At 40.6% G+C, this 19,132-nt stretch overlaps 2 protein-coding genes across 2 annotated transcripts; both read right to left on the bottom strand.

Annotated features, from left to right (window-relative positions):
- Positions 1 to 16: 16 nt before the first annotated feature.
- Positions 17 to 2,887, bottom strand: LOC132704055 (uncharacterized). Its single transcript, XM_060673703.1, has 2 exons — positions 2,001 to 2,887; positions 17 to 273 (listed from the first exon to the last, which is right to left on the bottom strand). The coding sequence occupies exons 1-2, from the start codon at positions 2,271 to 2,273 to the stop codon at positions 70 to 72; spliced, it is 477 nt and encodes a 158-aa protein (XP_060529686.1). The 5' UTR covers positions 2,274 to 2,887; the 3' UTR covers positions 17 to 69.
- A 60-nt stretch (positions 2,888 to 2,947) lies between these two features.
- LOC132704050 (integrator complex subunit 1) lies at positions 2,948 to 19,117 on the bottom strand. The gene is made up of 12 exons (XM_060673692.1): positions 18,868 to 19,117; positions 18,562 to 18,815; positions 18,043 to 18,511; positions 15,505 to 16,055; positions 13,452 to 13,841; positions 12,516 to 12,991; positions 11,525 to 11,850; positions 9,829 to 11,165; positions 6,903 to 7,334; positions 6,044 to 6,304; positions 5,278 to 5,993; positions 2,948 to 3,555 (listed from the first exon to the last, which is right to left on the bottom strand). Exons 1-12 carry the CDS (start codon positions 19,025 to 19,027, stop codon positions 2,997 to 2,999), a joined length of 5,931 nt encoding a protein of 1,976 aa, XP_060529675.1. The 5' UTR covers positions 19,028 to 19,117; the 3' UTR covers positions 2,948 to 2,996.
- Between the last annotated feature and the right edge of the window lie 15 nt (positions 19,118 to 19,132).

Genomic DNA, 19,132 nt, shown 5'->3' with positions numbered 1-19,132 from the left:
AAATTAAACGAAAAACGAAGTCGTTAAGTGCTTTATTCGGTTTTTTCCACAAACGCAGTGGTAGATGCTTCAAAACGGGTCCACGCAGAGTCCGCTGGCGTCCCTCTCCGCTTCGCCGGGACATCCCGAGCCGGGCACGTCTACCGCGTTCCTGTCTAGTAATTTGGGTACCGAAGTGCTACTCGTCCGATTAGACACGCCCCCGTGTCCCTTACTAACGTTGCGATGGTTCTCGGATATCCGTTTCGCCATCTCTTCGGGTTTTTTCTTAACCTGGAACACGTCGCATCTCTATCAAGGAACTCTGCGACCGCATACGTCACTTTCGAGAGTGTCGCATCTGTATCTTACTTGTTCTGTGGCCAAATTTAAAAGTACAGTCGAAATTATATTCAAAGGGTCTTAGGCACTTGAAAAATAACAGCACGTGTGTTTTGGAATAAGTAATATTTAAATATTTTATATACATATTTCAGAACTACATTTAATGTTAATTTTATATTTTTTTAGCCTAGTTTTTCCCGTTTTAACGCTCACTAAATTAGTGGTGGGCGATTATATTTCGATTATGGCCAAATAATAATTCGACAACTTCGAATTAATAATAGCAAGGAATGACGATTTGATAATTTGATTTTTGGGTGTTGGAAGCCATTTTATACAACCAACCAATTACTCGTAAATATCAATTCCCCACGCACTGTGTCTCTCTAAGTTTGGTTTATTTTGGTTTTATGTTTTTAACGTTTTTTATTGTATTTTTGTCAATTATAACATAGTAATAATTAAAGATTTGTATAAAATAGTGTTATAGTGTGCTAGCTATGTGATAAAATGGGTTCCAGAGCGAAACGCACGACAATATACGCACTGTAAATAAAATAAACTAAAAAGCTGAAAACTGAGTTAATCGCAACTATTTCAAGACGGCTCGGCAGACAAAATATCAGTAAACGCCAGTGTCTGGGGACCAAGTTATGAAAAGCGAGGTTTTCAGGAACAGACAATGCCTTGAAGAACTTGCCAAGACTTCAGTTAAAGCTGCGACTGTTTCATCCTAGTCTGAAGTCGACCATGGCACTTCAGATTGTGACATGGCATGGGAATATTTCGACTAAAATGTCTCGGATTGTACCACTACAGCAAAAGCCATTGTGGTAAAACAGTATTTGTCTATGCCCGACTTTTTGGTCACGAAACTGTTACGTCGGTGGCGCCATCCAGGGTCATTTTTAAGGATTATATTGCCAGTAGAAAGCTTCAGTTTATGTGCAAGATGGCACACATTTTAATATATGTAAAAGCCGGGAAGAAATAAAGCTCTTTCAGTACGTACTTTAATTTACAAAAGTCTACTGCCTGTCTGTCTCCTGAAAGGATATTTTCGAAAACTGACATCATTACAAATTCCAGAAGAAACAAACTTTCGCCGAAAAATTTAGACTCGAATTGTTTTTTGAAATATAAATGGTTAATTAATTTTATAAAAATAATCGTAATCGTAATTCGACATAATCTTATAATTAATAAGTTTTATTATTAATACCAAGTTTTATTTCTCTCATCATTCATAATGGTTTATTTCAATGATTATTGAAATCGTTATTTCCATTATGAAAATGTATCGATTATGCTCATCAGTAACCTAAATCCACACCACAGACAATTGGTAAGATTAAACACATATTTTCATTCATTCATAGATCACAAACAGGTAGTTAGAAGGTATCACTGACCACAAAAAAAAGTCAAATTATTTAGAACACTGTTCGGGGATCCTTGATTACATTCAAAACATTGGAGACCAGTTATCAATAGTACTTAAGAAATATAATTTTTAAAACCACATTTACGACTTGGCCGGACGCTTTGACATAAATATAAGCTTTTTCGAAGCAATGCCACAGTATACTTTGGTTCGACGTGAATGTTTTCGTTTTTTATTTAATTGTGGGTGGGGTGTGAGTAAACGACGAAGTTTTCATCGCGAAAATACCGACCTGCTTTACGCCGCTCGGTCCGGTCGGCGAATTTTCGAAAAATATAACGTCGCTTCCGTTCGATGGCAAGGTGGAAACGCCTCCTGGCGGCACGTCCTTGAGGAACTTCATCAGCGGGTCCGTTTTGAACCGTTCGCCGCTATGCGAGGTCTTGTAGTAGACGCAGCAACTGCCGTGGACGGTATCCGATTCGATCCGAACCACTTCGCAGTCTTTCGCCGCTGCCGTCGCCGCGACCAAGACGAAAGAGACCACCAAACTGTTAGGGGCCATCGCTGGACACTCACTGCAGGTAGTTTCCCGTGGAGAAACGATCAGGTACTTGAATTAAGCACCGGCAAACTGGTTGTCTGGGAAAAGTAATTGGCCGACGGTATTATGGGACCAAGCGATTTAAACAATGGGCGCAAATTACATAGTCATCTTCGTCGGGATTTTTTGCACACGACCTTCGGTCAAAGCTTACGGTTTTTGTTGGAACGCAAGTACAGACTGCTAGTCTAAACTAAAAAGCGAAGTTTGTAGGCCTGGCACAAAAAATTCATAACGTAGTTTCACAAAGTCGATAGAATCAGGTGGTGTTATGGCTCGGAAAAACGGGCAATGACCGAAAACGACATCAATGCATTAGAAATGCACCAGTAAAAGCCGACGGTTTAGAATTTCGGGAAACACACAAAGGCCTCTTACTAGAAATGTACTAAATGAAATATTTAGAGAGGGTGTTCTCAAAAACTGGTCGGCTCACGAATTTAGACGAAATAATATTTTTGAGTTACAGATTTTCCGAATTTTGAAGACAATATTAGGAATACTTATTGCAATAACCAGATAACGGGTTGTTTTTCGTTCCAATACGCCCATCATAACCGCAAATCCAGATATTTTTGTACCATGGGTAAATCGCAGTAGACTGGTGCTCTATTTAATTACGAATAGTCCCGTCCGGTGTTGTAATACTTTATTGAATCATAACAATGTTTAAAGGGTAGTGGCTCAGCACCCGTACTGTAAGTTAAGCAGATTGATGGTTTTGGTGAAATTCGCGGTGGTGACCAGCTCGGATCGCATGCCGAGCTCGAAAACCTTGGTGAAAATAATCTTGGCGTATTCCTGCATCACGGGAACCAGATCGGGCAGTCTTTCCATCAAACTGACAATCACGTCGCCGTTTTCGCTGTCGAGACAAGACAAAATGGCCGGTAGGGCGTCCGATGCCGCTTTGGGATTGTGTTTCAGCCACCTGACGACCAGAGAAAGTGCGAGGCACCTGGTAGAGTTGTTCGGCGACTCAATCAGCCCGTACAAGTACTGCGATACGGTTTCTAGCAATTGGGCCCTTTTGTTGGTGAGGTGGTCGATCTCCTGGAGGGCGTTGAGGTTGTCCGGGGCCAGGAGCGCATTTTTCAATTTCGACCAGTGTTGTGGGTAAAGTTCTGGGGTGGGAGCGTTGACCGCCCCGATTAGGAGGTCGGTGGAGTTTTCCTGGTCGATGACGGGCAGTGAGACGCTCGAAAGGAGAGGTCGGACGCCCGGCTGACTAAACTGCACGTCGCTGAAAATAATATAGAAAAAAAGTCGGTAGTTCATTTGTCCCAACTTAAATTCAAATTAAAATTAATAAAAAAAAATACTGCAACTAAGTAAGTTATAAAAAATGTTGCCAATATGGGCCAAGACAAACAATACACGAAATAATAATAATATTTAATATCATTAAAAAAAGAAAAATGAGATGGAACAAACAAACCAAGGTAAGCAGTTACGCAAACCTGAAAACATTTAATACTATATAATCGGTAGTTCATTTGCCTTAAATAGAAAAAAAAAGAAGCTAAACAAGGAACAAGACAAGCAACACACATAATTTTATATCAGAAAAAAAATTTTTGGAAGCCTTAAAAGGAAAAACAAGACTGGCAGTAAATTGGTTCCAATTTGAATGAACAAAGCTAATGACTTGTACCTCAGCAAAAAGGGCGAATAGTTCATTTGTTCCAATTTCTGTGAATTATAATATAAGAATAAAACACACATAGGCAAATTGAAATAATGGTAAATAAAAAATGCTCCAAACTTAATATCCTTGAAAGCGAACAGGCAGACAGTTCATTTGTCCCAATTTTGACAAAAAAAAAAGCCAAATTGAATAGCTAACCAGAAAAAACTCGGTAGTTCATTTGTCCCAATGCTTCCTCACAAATTTAAAGCAAAAAAAAACATATCCGAACTAAATAAATATTGTCAAACGCTATACGAAATTTGGACAAAGAAATTGAAAGACCTCAAAAAAAAACAAGGAAAATCCATCAAAAATCATTAAAAAAAACGAATGGGAGCTCATTATCGCAATTTTAATGAAGAAAGAAAAATTTATTAAGAAAATCAAAACATCAATTGTTGGCGAAAGAGAGAAAAGAGAAAACGCATTTGTTCGTTAAATAAATTAAGCACACCTGCTATGCATAATTTTTTATTCGGTATTTTTTGAAAAACAAATTCAAAAAATTATCTAAAAAAACTAAATAAAGAAATATTGAGACGAAAAAAACAGATCCAATATATTCGTATCACAGAAAAGAAAAATTAAATTTGACAAATTAAACGAGGGCGAAATAAAAATGCATCTAAGTAAAATTGCCGATACCCAAAACTAATGGAATTCGCAAAAAATTAACAGCAATAAATGAATGAATGATAGCAGATAGTTCATTCCGAATCAATAGACAGACAGAAAAAAAAAAGAAATTTGACAAATCAAAAGACCATGAGAGAAACATATATCGGTCCAAGTAAAACTCCGAATGCCAAAAATACTTAAAAAAAACAAATTAATGGGACAAAAAATTGATAAGAAATAAATGAATGAAAAAATGAATAACATTATGAAGAAGTAGTAGTAGTAGTAGTTCATTCACAATCAATACACAAAACTTGTATCACAGAAAAAAAATGAATGTATGTATTGGTAAAAAACAAATTAATGTCAAAAAAATGAAATTTGAAAAATTAAATCGTTCCAAGGAAATATTATGTCCCATTCGAAACTAAAAATGTTCGACGCGTAGTTCATTTGGCCCAATTTTGACCAACAAATTCAAACAAATAAAAATATGACCAAATACAACTAAATAAAAATTGACGAAATTTTATATCCGCGAATATTCTGGAAAATCAGGCACTTCATTAGTTCCAATAAAACTCAATCGTCCCAGTTTCTTGGAACAAAAAAAGGATCTTGTCTCATTCGCGGTAGTTCAAACGAACCAAAACTTACTTCAAAAGACCCCCGTGCTCCTGCAGGAACTTGGACGCGCCCCTCACGTCCTTCATCATCCAGTTTTGGATAAAAGTCACCAACCGCTTCACCAACGGTCCCAGATCCTTCGACTGCCCGTGATACTGCAACAGCAGGAAGTAAGTGTCGAGGAGGTCGCACAGGGTAGTGTTCTGGTGGAAAATGTACGGCTGCAGGAGTTCCATAAGGCCGAGCACCTGGCCGAAAAGAGCCAGGTGACCCCTGCCCTTGAGCACGCCCCAATCGTACTGAGCGCGACCTTTGAGACTGCCGGCCAGCATCGGCAGTTGTCTCAGAACCAAAACGGGATGGGTGGCGGCCAACTTGCGCGCGCACATCTCCAAATCTTGGCTTTTCTTCGTCCAATCTTTCGTCCGCGAGGTGGCGGTGAGAGCGCTCAACAGACAGTGGGATATCTCGTCCACGCTACTAGGACAGTTCTTCGCGTAAATGTCGGACCCGGCGTCCGGCTTGAATTCGACCTCGTCCTGTCCGGAAAACGGCAACGCCATGTAAATCATCAGCAACAGCTCGCGGGAGCGGGCGTCGGCGTCGCTAAATAACGCCCTGACCACGCCCACCGCGTTCTCGCCGATACATTTCAGCAGCAGCTGCAGCCGCGACTCCATTTTCGATTTCCAACCGTCCGAGTGGATCGCAGACTCTTCGAGCACGTACTTGACGACGGAGTGCACCTGAAAACGCGACCTCCGAAGCTACAGGACACGACTGGAGCGCCACCTACCTGCGTCTCGTCGAGTTGCAGCACGTCCTCCGGACGGGAATGCTTAGGTATCGTTTTGTCCCTGCCCTGCCACAGCTTGGGGCTGTTTATCAGGGCGGTGAGAAAATCGAGGGTCGACACCGGGCAGATGGCGCTCCGGTCGACGGCGCTCAGCAAGTGGGCCATTATGCTGTGCAGGATCTTCCAGCTGGCCCGTTGCAGCAACAGCGACATCAGCAGCGGACGGAAGTGCAGTTCCTTGCGCGAAAACAGCAGATTTACCTGCCGAAAGCCGGATACGTCGCTTATCCTACCGACAGCGCCGTTCATACAGTACCACCCCAATACATATTGGGGTGCTTCAAAAAAATTTTTTAGCTCTTACTCTCTCAAATGCCTCTTTTTGATTAGTTTCCCATTTAATTAACATGGAAAAAAATCTCTTTTCACTAAAATTAAATTAACGTATAATGTTCGCGATTTTTTACAAAAAAACAATTTATATTGTTAAAGTTTAAAAATTACAAAATTTTGAACTTTTCAGAAATAGATTCTAATAATTTTTTATCCAAATAATTTCTGAAAATTTTTATCCTAAATCTGCATGGATGACATCGCAAGTTTTTTAAGAGGAGATACGGAAATGGGATGTGTATTCCAAATCTACAAAATTTAAAAATTGCACATGGAAACTATATTAATCAATCTGAGCAATATTCATACAAAATTTTACCAAAAAAAAAACTATCCCAACTTCATCCGTCATCGCCTTTACTGTCAATGGTTGTTGTTTTGCTGTTCAAATGTGTCAAATTACAATCAAAATGACACCCGAATGAAACATCATCATTGTTTGTCCTACCGACTGCGCCGATTATACCTGCAATTTGTGATCCTCCGAATTCGCGATTTCCAATTCGACGGCCGACAACCAATCGACCAGTAGCCCTGCCCTCTCGCCTTCCGCGTCCTCTTTAAGCAGCAATTCGCCGAACTTGTCGCTGAACTTGTCCGGCAAGGCGGGGTTGTCGGGCGTCTTTTCCGCTCCGCCTTCCTTTCCGTCGACTTTCGCCGGACCGCCCGCGTAGCCGCCGCGGCGCAGGAACGCCGCCACGCTGTTGTTGGCAGGTATAAGCGCGAGCAGCTGCCTCGCCAAGTTACTTTTTCTAGCATCGCTCGTCCCGTCGAAGACCAAGCGAAATAAAGCCGAGAAACTGCCGTAGCGTGTAACCAGATCGACCGTCTGCTCTATCGGTTTGGAATAAACCACCTCGAACATGCTCCGCAGATGTTTGCCGTTCCGTTGGACGTTCTGTAACAAACGACCATGGAAGCAAATTAAGTTTTCGTTGTTCCCACTGCTGAAGTCCCGCTGACGTGACGGAAATTGTAATCGACCGACTTTGGAAATACCACCTAACATAAAAAATCGCTAGTTCAACTCGAATATATCTAGAATGCTTCAGATGACCCTCCATATTACCGCGCCATGCGTTACACATATTATTAATTGCTGTTTTGAAGTAGGCTATTTTCCTCCTATTTGGAAGTTTGCTTGGCAATAAATAACAACCCCAGCCAGTTCTCAGTCCTTCGTCCAATCAGTATTCTTCCAACGTTATCTAAAGTTTTGGAGAAATTCATAAATGTACAAATCTTATTGTCACTAACAGTCAATCTAGATTTTCTAAAGGTTTTAGTACTGTTGGTCTACTTATCAACGATCACATTATTAGTTTTTTAGACAATGGTCTTGCGACTGCACTTATATCTTTCGCCTTTGATCGCTTGACCATAAACTTATGTGCGTCACTACGGCTTCCACTCGAGTTTTTGAAAACTACTTAGCCAACATCTATCACAGAGTTACCATTGACAATGTAAGTTCTGAATTTCTAACTGTTTCATCAGGTGTACCGCGAGGTTCCGTCCTTGGACCTATATTATTCTTAATTTGTATTTCTGGTATTTATAGATCCATCGAATATTTGAATTTGCATTCATTTGCTGATGACACACGGCTATTTTACTCTGTTGATCCAACATTATTCGATGTTGCTTCAATTTAAATCAATTTGGATTTGCGTAACATATTTCTATGTTCTTCTAGCCATAATCTTCAACTTAATGCTAAAAAATCCAGTATAATATTCTTTTCTCCTAAACCTAAAATTGAACGAGTATCCCAAATGTATTTATATATTTTTATATTTGATTGTAGACTTAGATTCGTGGTATTGGTGAAAAAGTCTTATTTGGTTTTGCGCCATTTATACAGGCATAGAACTGTCCTTAATTTCAGTTTACGGAAACTTTTAGCTCAATCACTTGAACTTTCGATCAGAATAAATAAGAACTAAAAGTTCAGATTTTCGCGAAATTATATATTATGACATGACAATTTTTTCGACAACACCGTGTCTTTATTCTTTCGCTTATGAACTATGAAAAAATTAGATGAAGTACAACATAACAAGTAAAATTAGAGAAAAAGAGAGTTTGTATTTCAGGGAAGTCAACAAAAACAAGTTAAATAGTTAAGCAAACCTTACATACAAAAATTTATAATATAGAAAAAAAATCGGTAGTTCATTTGTCCCAATTTTGACGAATACAATTAAGTAAAAAAACTAACCAAAACAATCACGTCGATTTAAAAATATTACCAACAATTGAAATTACGATGAAAACACTGATTTCGATTCAACAAAACTAAAGGAAAAACCGGTAGTTCCTTAGTTCCAATGCGAACAAACAAAGCTAATTTAAAAAAAGTGTATAATAATAAATAAAAAAAAGGAATATAATACCTAAAAATTAATTTAAAAGGAACACGCAAGTAGTTCATTTGGACGAATTTTAATTTAACGAATTCAAAGGAACTAAATAAAAAAATATATTAAAACAATCCATTAAATTTTGAAAAAAAAAATCGAAATTTTATCGAATAAATTGAAAAACTAAAAAAAAACCTTGGGCCATGCAAGAGTAAATGAAAAAGGGTGGGTAGTTCATTTAACCTTATTTGGAGGAATAAACAAAAACAAGTTAAACAGTGAATCAAACTTGAAATTCAAACATCTGATTTAAAAAAAAAAATTGGTAGCTCATTTGTCCCAATGTTGAATGAATTTAAAAGCAAAACGGTTATATAAATTTAAAAATAATGCCAAAACGGGATAAGATAAAACAATACCCGAAATTTTAGAACGGCACACAAGATTGAATTTTTTTTTAATTCAACAGAACTAACTCAAAAACCGGTAATTCATTAGTTTTAATTTTGGCAAACAGTATCATCAAAAGAGAAAAGGTCAGGTAGTTCATTTAACCCTACTGGGAGAAATAACAAAAAAAAAACAGTGAATATCCAAAATTTTTGAGCCACACACGACAAAAGAAATAATAAATATCGGCAATACGGGGCCAGATGAACAAGGGAAATTTTATGACACGAAAGAAATAAAAAGAAAAATTTAAGACCCAAAAAACAAATTATATTGAACCGTACAAAGGGCCGAATTTAAATAAATAAAGCTACTTTAAATCATGAAACAACAACGGTCGTAATTATCCCTTTTTATACGGTTTGACACCAACCACTCACCCGAAACAAGCAATTTTCAAATTTTTTTCACAATACGTTTAAAAAAAAATAAGATGGCCGCCTTTCATAGCTATCATAGCTATTGCCAATTACAATCCGGGTGTTCAAAAAGAACCTCGCAGCTGGGACCGTTCGAGAGTTACCGTCGTTAGTTCAAATGTACCGCGTTACAGATAACAGACAAAGAAGGGCCACGGACCTTCAGCAGCTTCAAGATCGGCCGATTCCTGTCGACGCCCGGCCCGGCGTCGTAGACGAGCGCGAGCGTCCGGACGGCGTCGCCGTCGCCCTCTAAGCCGGGGCTCAACCTCGCGGCTGTCACGGGGGGCGGCCTCCTCGTCGCCACCGCTATGGTGACGTCGGCGTCCGGCACCCCGCCCACCTGCATCTCGATCGCTTTGACGAAAATGTCGCCGCCCACCGCCCCACGCCTATTCTGCACCTCGACCAGCTGAATCATGTAGGTCTTGTCCAGTACCGAGTCGACTACCAGCTTCTGATCCAAGATGGTCGCCTTGTCCAGAGTGTTGAGCAGTTTGCTGATCGAATTGGTGGGGATGCCGAACGATTGGATGAACAGCACGAGTTTCGGCGGTTCGAGCTTCTCGATAGCAGCGTCCACCAACTTGGGCACGTTCGACCTGATCATGCGCAGCTTCACCCAGTCCGGTAGGTAGGACGTCGTCTCCGACGTGTCGGGCGAGTAAGCCCTCGGGTGTTCCGCGTTCGACGGGAACCACGTGTCGAGCAGGGCGTCGAAGGGCTCGAAATCGTCCAAAGGGCCGTAGGTGAGGAGCACTATGGCCGCGTGTATGACCAGCGGTTGCATGGCGCATTGTTCGCCGGTCCCCCACGACACGATGACGTACTCGTTGTTGTAGTTTTGCTGCACCCCGTACGATTCTTCGGCGTTCTCCTTCGCCTTGGCGGTGTACACACAGAACACGCTCACCAGGTTCTTGAGGGTCACGCGGTCCTCCCCGGGCAACACGTACGAGACGACGCTGTGACGTTCGATGACGACGGAAGAGAGGTCGGCGATCAGGTCGTTCAGCTCCGCGAACGACTCGTAGCAGTCCTGCGTGGCCAGGAAATTGATGTAGTTGGAGACCACGGCGGGGTTGGTCTCTATCTGCAGCGCCTGGCGCAGGAACTGCACCAGCACCGGCTTGATGAGCGGGAAGTGAGCGAACTGAGCGATGTACCGCGACAACCAGTTGGTGTGACTTTCGCCGACGAGGTCGACGTCTTCGGTGGGGGACAGGATCAGGCCGAGGCCTTTGGTGGCCTGCGAGCGACTCGCCCCATGATCGGAAGTCAGCCGTCGGAAGAGATACTCGAGCACCTCGCAGGCGTTCTGCGCGTCGTTACCGTTGACCACGGTGCGCAGATGAGCGAGCAGCTGGCCGTGTTTGGTGAGCTTCTCCGCGGGCGCCGTGGACAGGAGATACTCGCACAAACATTGGACGGGGAGGTGCGACAGCACGCCCTCCGAGCTGTGCACCAGCTCCGCGAGCCACGGCATATGGGACGTACCTGGAGGAGAGATAATGTGAGCCGGCCCGGTAAATATTGAGGTTTCGACGGACGGACCTAATTCCTTGTACCTGCTTATGTATCGCTTGAGGGGAGGCGGAGCTAAACGAAATCTATAAGCGATTTAACAATCTTAACCGCGACTCAGGTCTTTACATGGGAATCACCACTATTTGGCTCCGCCCCCTCAAACAATATATAAGCAGTTTCAGTCAAGCTCTGAAGAAGCCAACAGGATGATTGGCGAAACGTTAGCAAGAGCGACGCAGGAAGAATCCAGATATTTTATAAAGAGTAAGTTTTATCCTCATTTTGTTTTGCCTTGGGACAGCCGAGCTATGAAAGCGAACGAGACCTACCTCCTTGACGGGACATGATGTCCAGCAGAAAATCAGGATGACGCGAACGGCACAGCAGGTGACCCAACCGATGAGAGTTGTTCAACGTCTGCAGCACGTCCAGGACGTGCTGGGGCGGCCGTCTCGCAGGTCCGAGCGGGTTCAACTCCATCAGCTGGGGCAGCAGCAGGCTCGTCTGCTCATTGATCTCGGCCTTGGTACTCGCGGCCGCGAGGTGCGACTCGAACTCTAATATAGTCTGCTTCTCGAGCACGATCAGCTGTTGCTCCTTCAGCTGGTAGTCCTCCTCCAGGGACATCATCGTCGGCGGCGGGAACGAGAAATGGCTGCGCGGAAGTGACGTTTTACGTTTCGAAAACGAGATAAATTGCTAAAATGATGTAACGTCAGAAGTGGGATGAAATTTTGGTAGCAAAATAGTCAGGGTCAGATCGTGAAAATACTAGTTATAACAGTTACAGCCTGGTTAAAATAATGAGAGACGATAAGCAAGTCAATAAAGTTTGCCACAATACAACCACGCATTTAATATGAAAAAAACATCAGGGCGAGGCCTAGATTCACTAGTTAGAATACGTAATCTCATTTCAATAACACCATGAACTTTTTTTATAAAAAATGCGTCCCACTTCTGAAGTTACATCATTTTAGCGATGGCCGCCCGATTTGGCAACGAGTGTTTTTACACTCGGTCCCTCTACTATAAGATTCATTCTATAAATTAAACAATGTCATTTCAATAACACCCTATGCTTCTTTTTACAAATATTTCATCTCACTGCTGAAGTGAGATCGTTTTAGCGATGGACTTGCTTGCTGTGCCTCAACTATGAGATTCATTCTTTAAATTAAACAATATCATTTTAATAACACCCTGTATTTTTTTTACAAAAATTGCATCTTACTTCTGAACTCAATCAATGAAATTGATTTCCAAAAGGCGCAGCCGGTAGGATCGGCGTTAGTCTAAGTATGATGAAAGTGCGCTTACTTCGTGATGCACATCTCCATGAACATCTTCAAGATTGGATACTTATTCCACGCGAGGCTGCCCACGCTGAGCGGGTTGTGAGCGGCGAGTATCAACAGGATGAGCCACACCTTCCAGTAGATGCTCGATATGGCCAATTTGGGCGGGGCGTAGCCGTGCGGCAGCGTGATGTTTTCCGGGTAATTGTAGCCGCAAAGGTTAAAGAAAAAGTCGAGAATCTCCACTTTGTCGACGACCAGTGGCGGGACGCAGTCCTGCGGCAGATTCGCCGCTCGTTTGATCAGCTGATCGACGATCTCGATGGCGTCGGTCGGAGCGATAGGGTGCTCCTTCGAAATGCCGATGAGCAGGACGCGGAGCAGGGTGGCCTGTAGCAGGGGTACCTCGCTGGCCAGTCGCAGGAATAGATTGCGTTCGTTTTCCCCGGGCCACGAGTCGACCTTGTAGTAGTGCTCCGCCTGTTCGAGGAACAGTACCTGGAAACCACGCCCATTCGGCCCATAAGGCGGAGGTCCGTTAATAGACTTCTTAATAATCGAGCAAAGTAGTATATGTTGGTTACTTCTGCACCCTCCGTCCTTGACATATCAATAGTACCTTTCAATTTTTAATTTATGTATGTGCAAGTCCCTGAGAAATATTTCGTGAGCTTTTGATTCGGAATATAAGCATGTTTACTTTTGATTAGATGTGTCCGCGGATGGACTCCTTAAGGGGAAAATTTCATAATTAATTGAAAACATTAACTATGGATATTTTATTTTGAAATATTCGACTTTTAATTTTGAAATTGGTATTTAGCCTTTATGCCCGTTTATAAAACCACTTTGAAACCCTCGAAGCATTTTCATATTTGACAGGTTAAGGCCCGTTAAGGGGCCGGACTTTAAAGGCAAACTTATCGGAAATTGAATGTAACTAACTCGGCAGGCTCACCTTTAGCAGTCCGTGGTGGAAGTCGGCAACGTTGGGTCGGTAAATCCGCAGCGCGGAATCGTGAAGCCAGGTGACACACTCGCGCTGAATGTTGCTCACCTGCATCTTGAACGCTTTCAGCACGTTCAGGTCGCGTTTGGTCTGGGTGGCGGCGTCTCTCACTTGAGGGCTGACGCACAGCAGCATGCACATCGATACCAGATCGACTAGCGAGAGGAAAATCCTCTCGCGGAACTCGTGGTCTTTGATAGTGGCGACGGTGTCTTTGCGCTCGCGCAGCAGCGCGTGCACCACGCTCAGCAAGTTGAAATCGTGCCTGAGCACCCGGTTGATCTCTTTGAGCAGCGCGCGCAACGAGCGCAGGTAATCGTCTTTGCTCAGCAGCAGTTCCTGCGACCGATATGAACGTTTGAACTGCCGTGTTCCGGTTGAAATATAAGGAGTAGCGATTTTCTGACGCTTTTTTTTATTTTTGTTTCTGCCATTGAATATTTGATGAGAATCCCAGAAACAGTGACTATATTGATATTGGTTACAGAAATCTATAAGCCCGAAATATAAAATTATAAAAGGTTATGACAAACAATAATTACGGAAATAAATAGAGTTAGCGATTTTACCTCAAAAACGTCTTTTTTATTATTAGAAATGTCAACCCAGAAACACATGGGGAGACGGTATAAGAAACGCAATGACCCACAGAAATCTACAAGAAGAGGACTGGAGAGACAGAAAGCGTTCACGAGTAAGATGCGAGAAACGACTTTAAGTTGTATTAAAATCGCAAATTATATATATATATATATATATATATATATATATATATATATATATATATATATATATATATATATATATATATATATATATATATATATATATATATATATATATATATAAGCCACCTCAGTTCTACCTTATTGAAGTGTATTCAACACAAGGGTTTTAGATTTAAAAAAATTAACAAAGGTAAGTTTTAATGAAATCTTTTAGAATTCGAAAATGGCGACTGGAATATCTAGAAAAAAATAGGATTCACAGAGAACATCAAAGGCCAATTATTTACTTGGATGAAACCTGGTTCGACACTTATGATACCCCGGAAAAGGGTTGGGTTGACTCCACTGACAAGTGTAAAACAAACGCGCCATCAAAAAGAGGTAAAAGAATAACTATTTTGCATGCTGGCTTTAAAGATGCTTAAATTCCAAATGGTCTTTCTCCGTCTGCGAAAAATATTAAAGATTTTTCTCTGGATTACCATGAAGACACGCTGATTTATTTGAAAGTTGGTTTAAAAACCTGAAATCTGCCATTCGTCGTAACAATGTTTTCCCCGTGTTAACTCCAATGTCCTGAAAAACCGAAGTTTTTAACATCCCTCCACAAAGTCGGGAAAATTGTGTTAAACATATAGAAAGAGCAGAACAATCGTAGACCCATATATATAGAACAAATAATAATTAGAACAGGCGATGATAGCGATAGTGATACTGATATATTATGTGAATAATTTTAAGTAATTTAAGTAGGTAATAAAAATAATTTGTAATTTTATTTTAGATTTAAACATAAATACATAAATAAATAAATAAATATGGTTTAGTATCTTTCCTAACAAAACCCCAAATAATTGAATTCTAAGCAAAGTACGGACCTGTTCGGCCATATTTCATTTTTACAGCTTGCCCGGTTCTTTCCTTAATTCGTATCAGTTAATCACTTTATTATATCTATGAACAGACTATACCTCTCCATTATTAAACTTAAATTCTCAAAACATCATTAATTAAGATTTTATGGTCATTTTTTATTTTTGATGAAGACACGGTGTTGTCGGAACAATTGTCACGTGAAAATATGTAATTTCGTGAAAATCTGAACTTTCAGTTCTTATTTAATATGTCGTTTTATTCCTTCTTGTTTGACGTATGTAAATCACCTGTGATAGTGCTTCGACAGTTTCATTTTGGATGTTTTCGTTCGTTTCGATTGGAATTGGAATAAAGAAAAATAAATAAATATTTTCGTGTCGCAAGCGCCGCCATCTTACCAGGCAAATGTCGGCGAACGCGTCGGACGCGTGATCCGGCTTGACCTGGAACACGGCACCGACGACTATGAGGTTGTTCGGGTTCCTCGCGTTGCTCAGCTCGTTGTAGATGGTATACTTTAGGAGGGGATACAGGTTCTCCGGCACCGCGACCACCATTTCCCTCAGGCAATTGTTGAAATAGTTCACCATCGGTTTGTTCTTCAGTCTCAGCTTGCTCAGTTGAGCGATCACCTCGAGATCGCGCTGAGAATTCGCCGAGCAATTGTAGCAGAGGTGGGCGAGCAACTCTTGCGCGGGTTTCATCAGTTTGTGGTTGTGCAGCCACGCCTCTATGCGCGACACCCCGATCACGCGGATCTCGTTCAGGCCGGAGGCGGTGCTGAGGAATCGCACGAAGTTCTTGCTGATGGTTTCGGGCTGTTGGCGACGGGCGAGCAATTCCTTGATGGCTTCGAGCACGATCTGCTCGACCTGCTCCTGAGCGTGGACGTACCGCGGCTGCGTTTTCGTCTGCCAACCTTCGACGAGCAGTTTCTGCTCGCCGAACGCTGTTTTGTCGAAGAAAAATCATACGTTGACATTTTTGAAACTACCTATATCCGAAAAGGCAAAGTCTAGCTTAAGATCATATTCGAATCGAAGGAAGTAGCTTTAAGCACTAAAAACAGAAGAAAAAGTTAGATACTGACAACTAGAGTTAGAATTTTATGTAAAAAACGTATTTTTTATTAATCGGACTGAGGTGGCTTTTACTTGACGAAAATCCATTTAACGCACATTAAATTAAAACAAAAAATGTTCGGAATTTGACAGTTTTTAATGCTTTATGGCAGCTGTTTCGGCAACACCGCGCCTTTATCAAATATGACTATATTCCGACACTTACATATAAAAACAGGTAGCAATAGATTTTGAATTACACACACAATTTAACAACGGAGACGCGTCTAAATCCAATTGAGTAAGATCACGTCAGGTGGACCCCCATTTACCACTTGATCATAGAAAACTAATCTATATTTATTTTTTATAAGTACTTATGATGGAAAATTGATCCCTCAAAAATTTTAAGCACTTTTAATTAAAAAATGGATTAAAAATCAACCGGAAGAGATAAATTTATGGAATTTTCAGCATCCATGGTCAATGACTATACTTTAAGAATATATATATATATATATATATATATATATATATATATATATATATATATATATATATATATATATATATATATATATATATATATATATATATATATATATATATATATATATATATATATACACCTGAACTAGCAAAAGTTTTTTTTTGCAGTTTTTCGACATTTTTTATTGTTTCTGTGTTTTCGTAACTTACATAAAGTTTATAGGTGACAAAATATAAAAAAACAATTGTGAACAAGTGTGTAGTTATTCTTTTACAGTATTATAATGTATTTGCATTTTACAAGCAACAAGTTTTTATTTAAAAAAATCGTTCAAAATATTTTTTTATTTTTTCTAATGGCAACAAGCTATTTTCGTAATTTTTTATAATAACCGCCAATTAATTGTTAATGAAAATTAAAACCTTCTAATTAGGTTATCAACACAAAAGTTTTAAAATTTGTTTAACCATTTGCTGAAAAATATCCAGATGGACAAACCATACAGAAAACACTGTTTTCAAAGAATAATAGAAAAACTAATAAAATAGAAAACAATTACTATTTCCTCAAATGCTTATTTATTCTTTTTACAAAAAAGTTGTATAGATTTTTATTTTTTTTAGAAGAACGTTTTATGAGATTTGTTTTTTTTTTAATAACCGTAACCATAAAAAAATTGACTAATGAAGTTGTTTTGTTTTTTAATATAAAAATGGGGTATTCTCATGGCTATACGATTTATTTATTTTTAAACTATTTATTTCTGTTTAAAAAGATACAAAATAAGTAGGAATTCAAAAATTATTGAATATACAGGGTGTTCTATTTAAAATAAAAAAGTTGTTACTTGTCCACGAAAATACAAACCCCCTGTGTATATAATAATATTCTATGTTTTTTATATATTTGGTTACCCTAACGTTTCCCACAGTATATCTGCTTCTTTTTTGCTTTAAACGTGACCATATCTACTCTGGACACTCGCCCATTGCCCACATCCTTGGACGGAAAAATAGTTTCCCTTAAAAATCACCAGTAAGGGATGAGCAAATAACTTTAATGTAATAATTTAAATTGTCAAATAAACCTATAAAAAGCGATACAAAGAAATACCTCTTTTTTTGTTTTTTTCATATAATCATTACTTATTCAGCAATGTTTTATTTGATTTTGACAGAACATGTTAAGTTTATTCGTCCTCCCGAGGGCCTATTTTTGAACTGAAATGAATAATTTTGATTTTAAATACACAAAATGTGATGTGGTCGTGATGCTTTTCTTTTTTTTTAACTAGGTTAATGTTGAGTTTCTTTAGGTTAGACTTCGCCTTTTGAGACTTGTATTAGTTAGGTGGAACAACAAATAAAATTAAAATAGAATTTCACCTTCGTCCTCGTCTAAACTGTTCACCGTCAAAGGGCTGGACGTGTCCCTAGCAGCCGACGTCCAAGTATCGGACCTCAGGAGCGAGGCGGGCGGTAATTTCGTGTTGAAAGCCGTCACGATGTTGTCCACGAAAGGTTTCGCAAACGGACTGTCTATGATCACCCTGTCACCGATCGCGTCCTCCACATAAAGCTTGACAAAGGTTTCCGGCCAGTTTTCCTTGTCAGAAAACGAGTGACACAACAAGTTCAGGAATATCTGGTGCACGTGCGAGTTTCCCTTGTGCGCCCCCTTTGAGCCCGCGTTCACGTCCCTCCTGAGCAGACTGACCATGGCCGCCGTTACATTTTCGTTGGTGAAGATGTCGGGTTTCAGACAGGCCACGCAGAAAAGCACGGACCACGTCACTTTGCACGGTTTCGACTTGTTTACCCTCAGATTTTTCACAATGCCGATAATAAGACCCGCCTGAAAATCGTCTCGTAATAGCTGGACGAAAATAAAGCCCCGTCACCTACAGTCGCCTCGGAGTTGTCGGACTCGATGCTGTGAATAACTTTCTCGAATAATTCATTAATATCGCACTCGATTGCCAAACTTTCCCAGGGCTCTACACTGGAAGAACTTTGGCCCAGACGATCAACCGGCATCAGTCCCGTAGATCCGACCGATGCACTTCTAGCAATGCCGGGCAGTCCCACTTTGAGTTTCTTTGAGGCGGGGCCTGACAAGCTAGAAGAGCTCGCATCACGTTTCAGCTTGTCAACAGGAGCTACAATTTCAAAGAATGTAAAATTATTCATTTATCTGCAGCGCGGATTTACCCGAAGAGCTAATCGTAGGTTTTGACAAGGGATTCGGCCGTTTGGGGTCATCCCTAGAGGTGCCGGGCTTTGCCCCGAGCGCAATAAAGGAGTCGGGCAGCTGTTGCGAAATTTTCGCTTTGGAACCCCTCGTTCCCGACGCCGACTTGCCACGGTCCATCCTTATCTTTACGAAACCCGGTTTCTCACTTCTGTTAGTATTATAAACCAACAATAACAAATAAAAAAGGTTCGAGGTTGCCTTCTTATTCCTTACTTCTATGGC

Source organism: Cylas formicarius, unplaced genomic scaffold (genome assembly GCF_029955315.1).
Source record: "Cylas formicarius isolate icCylForm1 unplaced genomic scaffold, icCylForm1.1 PGA_scaffold_6__28_contigs__length_40554024, whole genome shotgun sequence".
In the NCBI taxonomy this organism is placed as follows: Eukaryota; Metazoa; Arthropoda; class Insecta; order Coleoptera; family Brentidae; genus Cylas; species Cylas formicarius.
The sequence above is the reverse complement of the archived record's forward strand: the minus strand, read 5'-3'. Positions and strand labels throughout refer to the sequence as shown.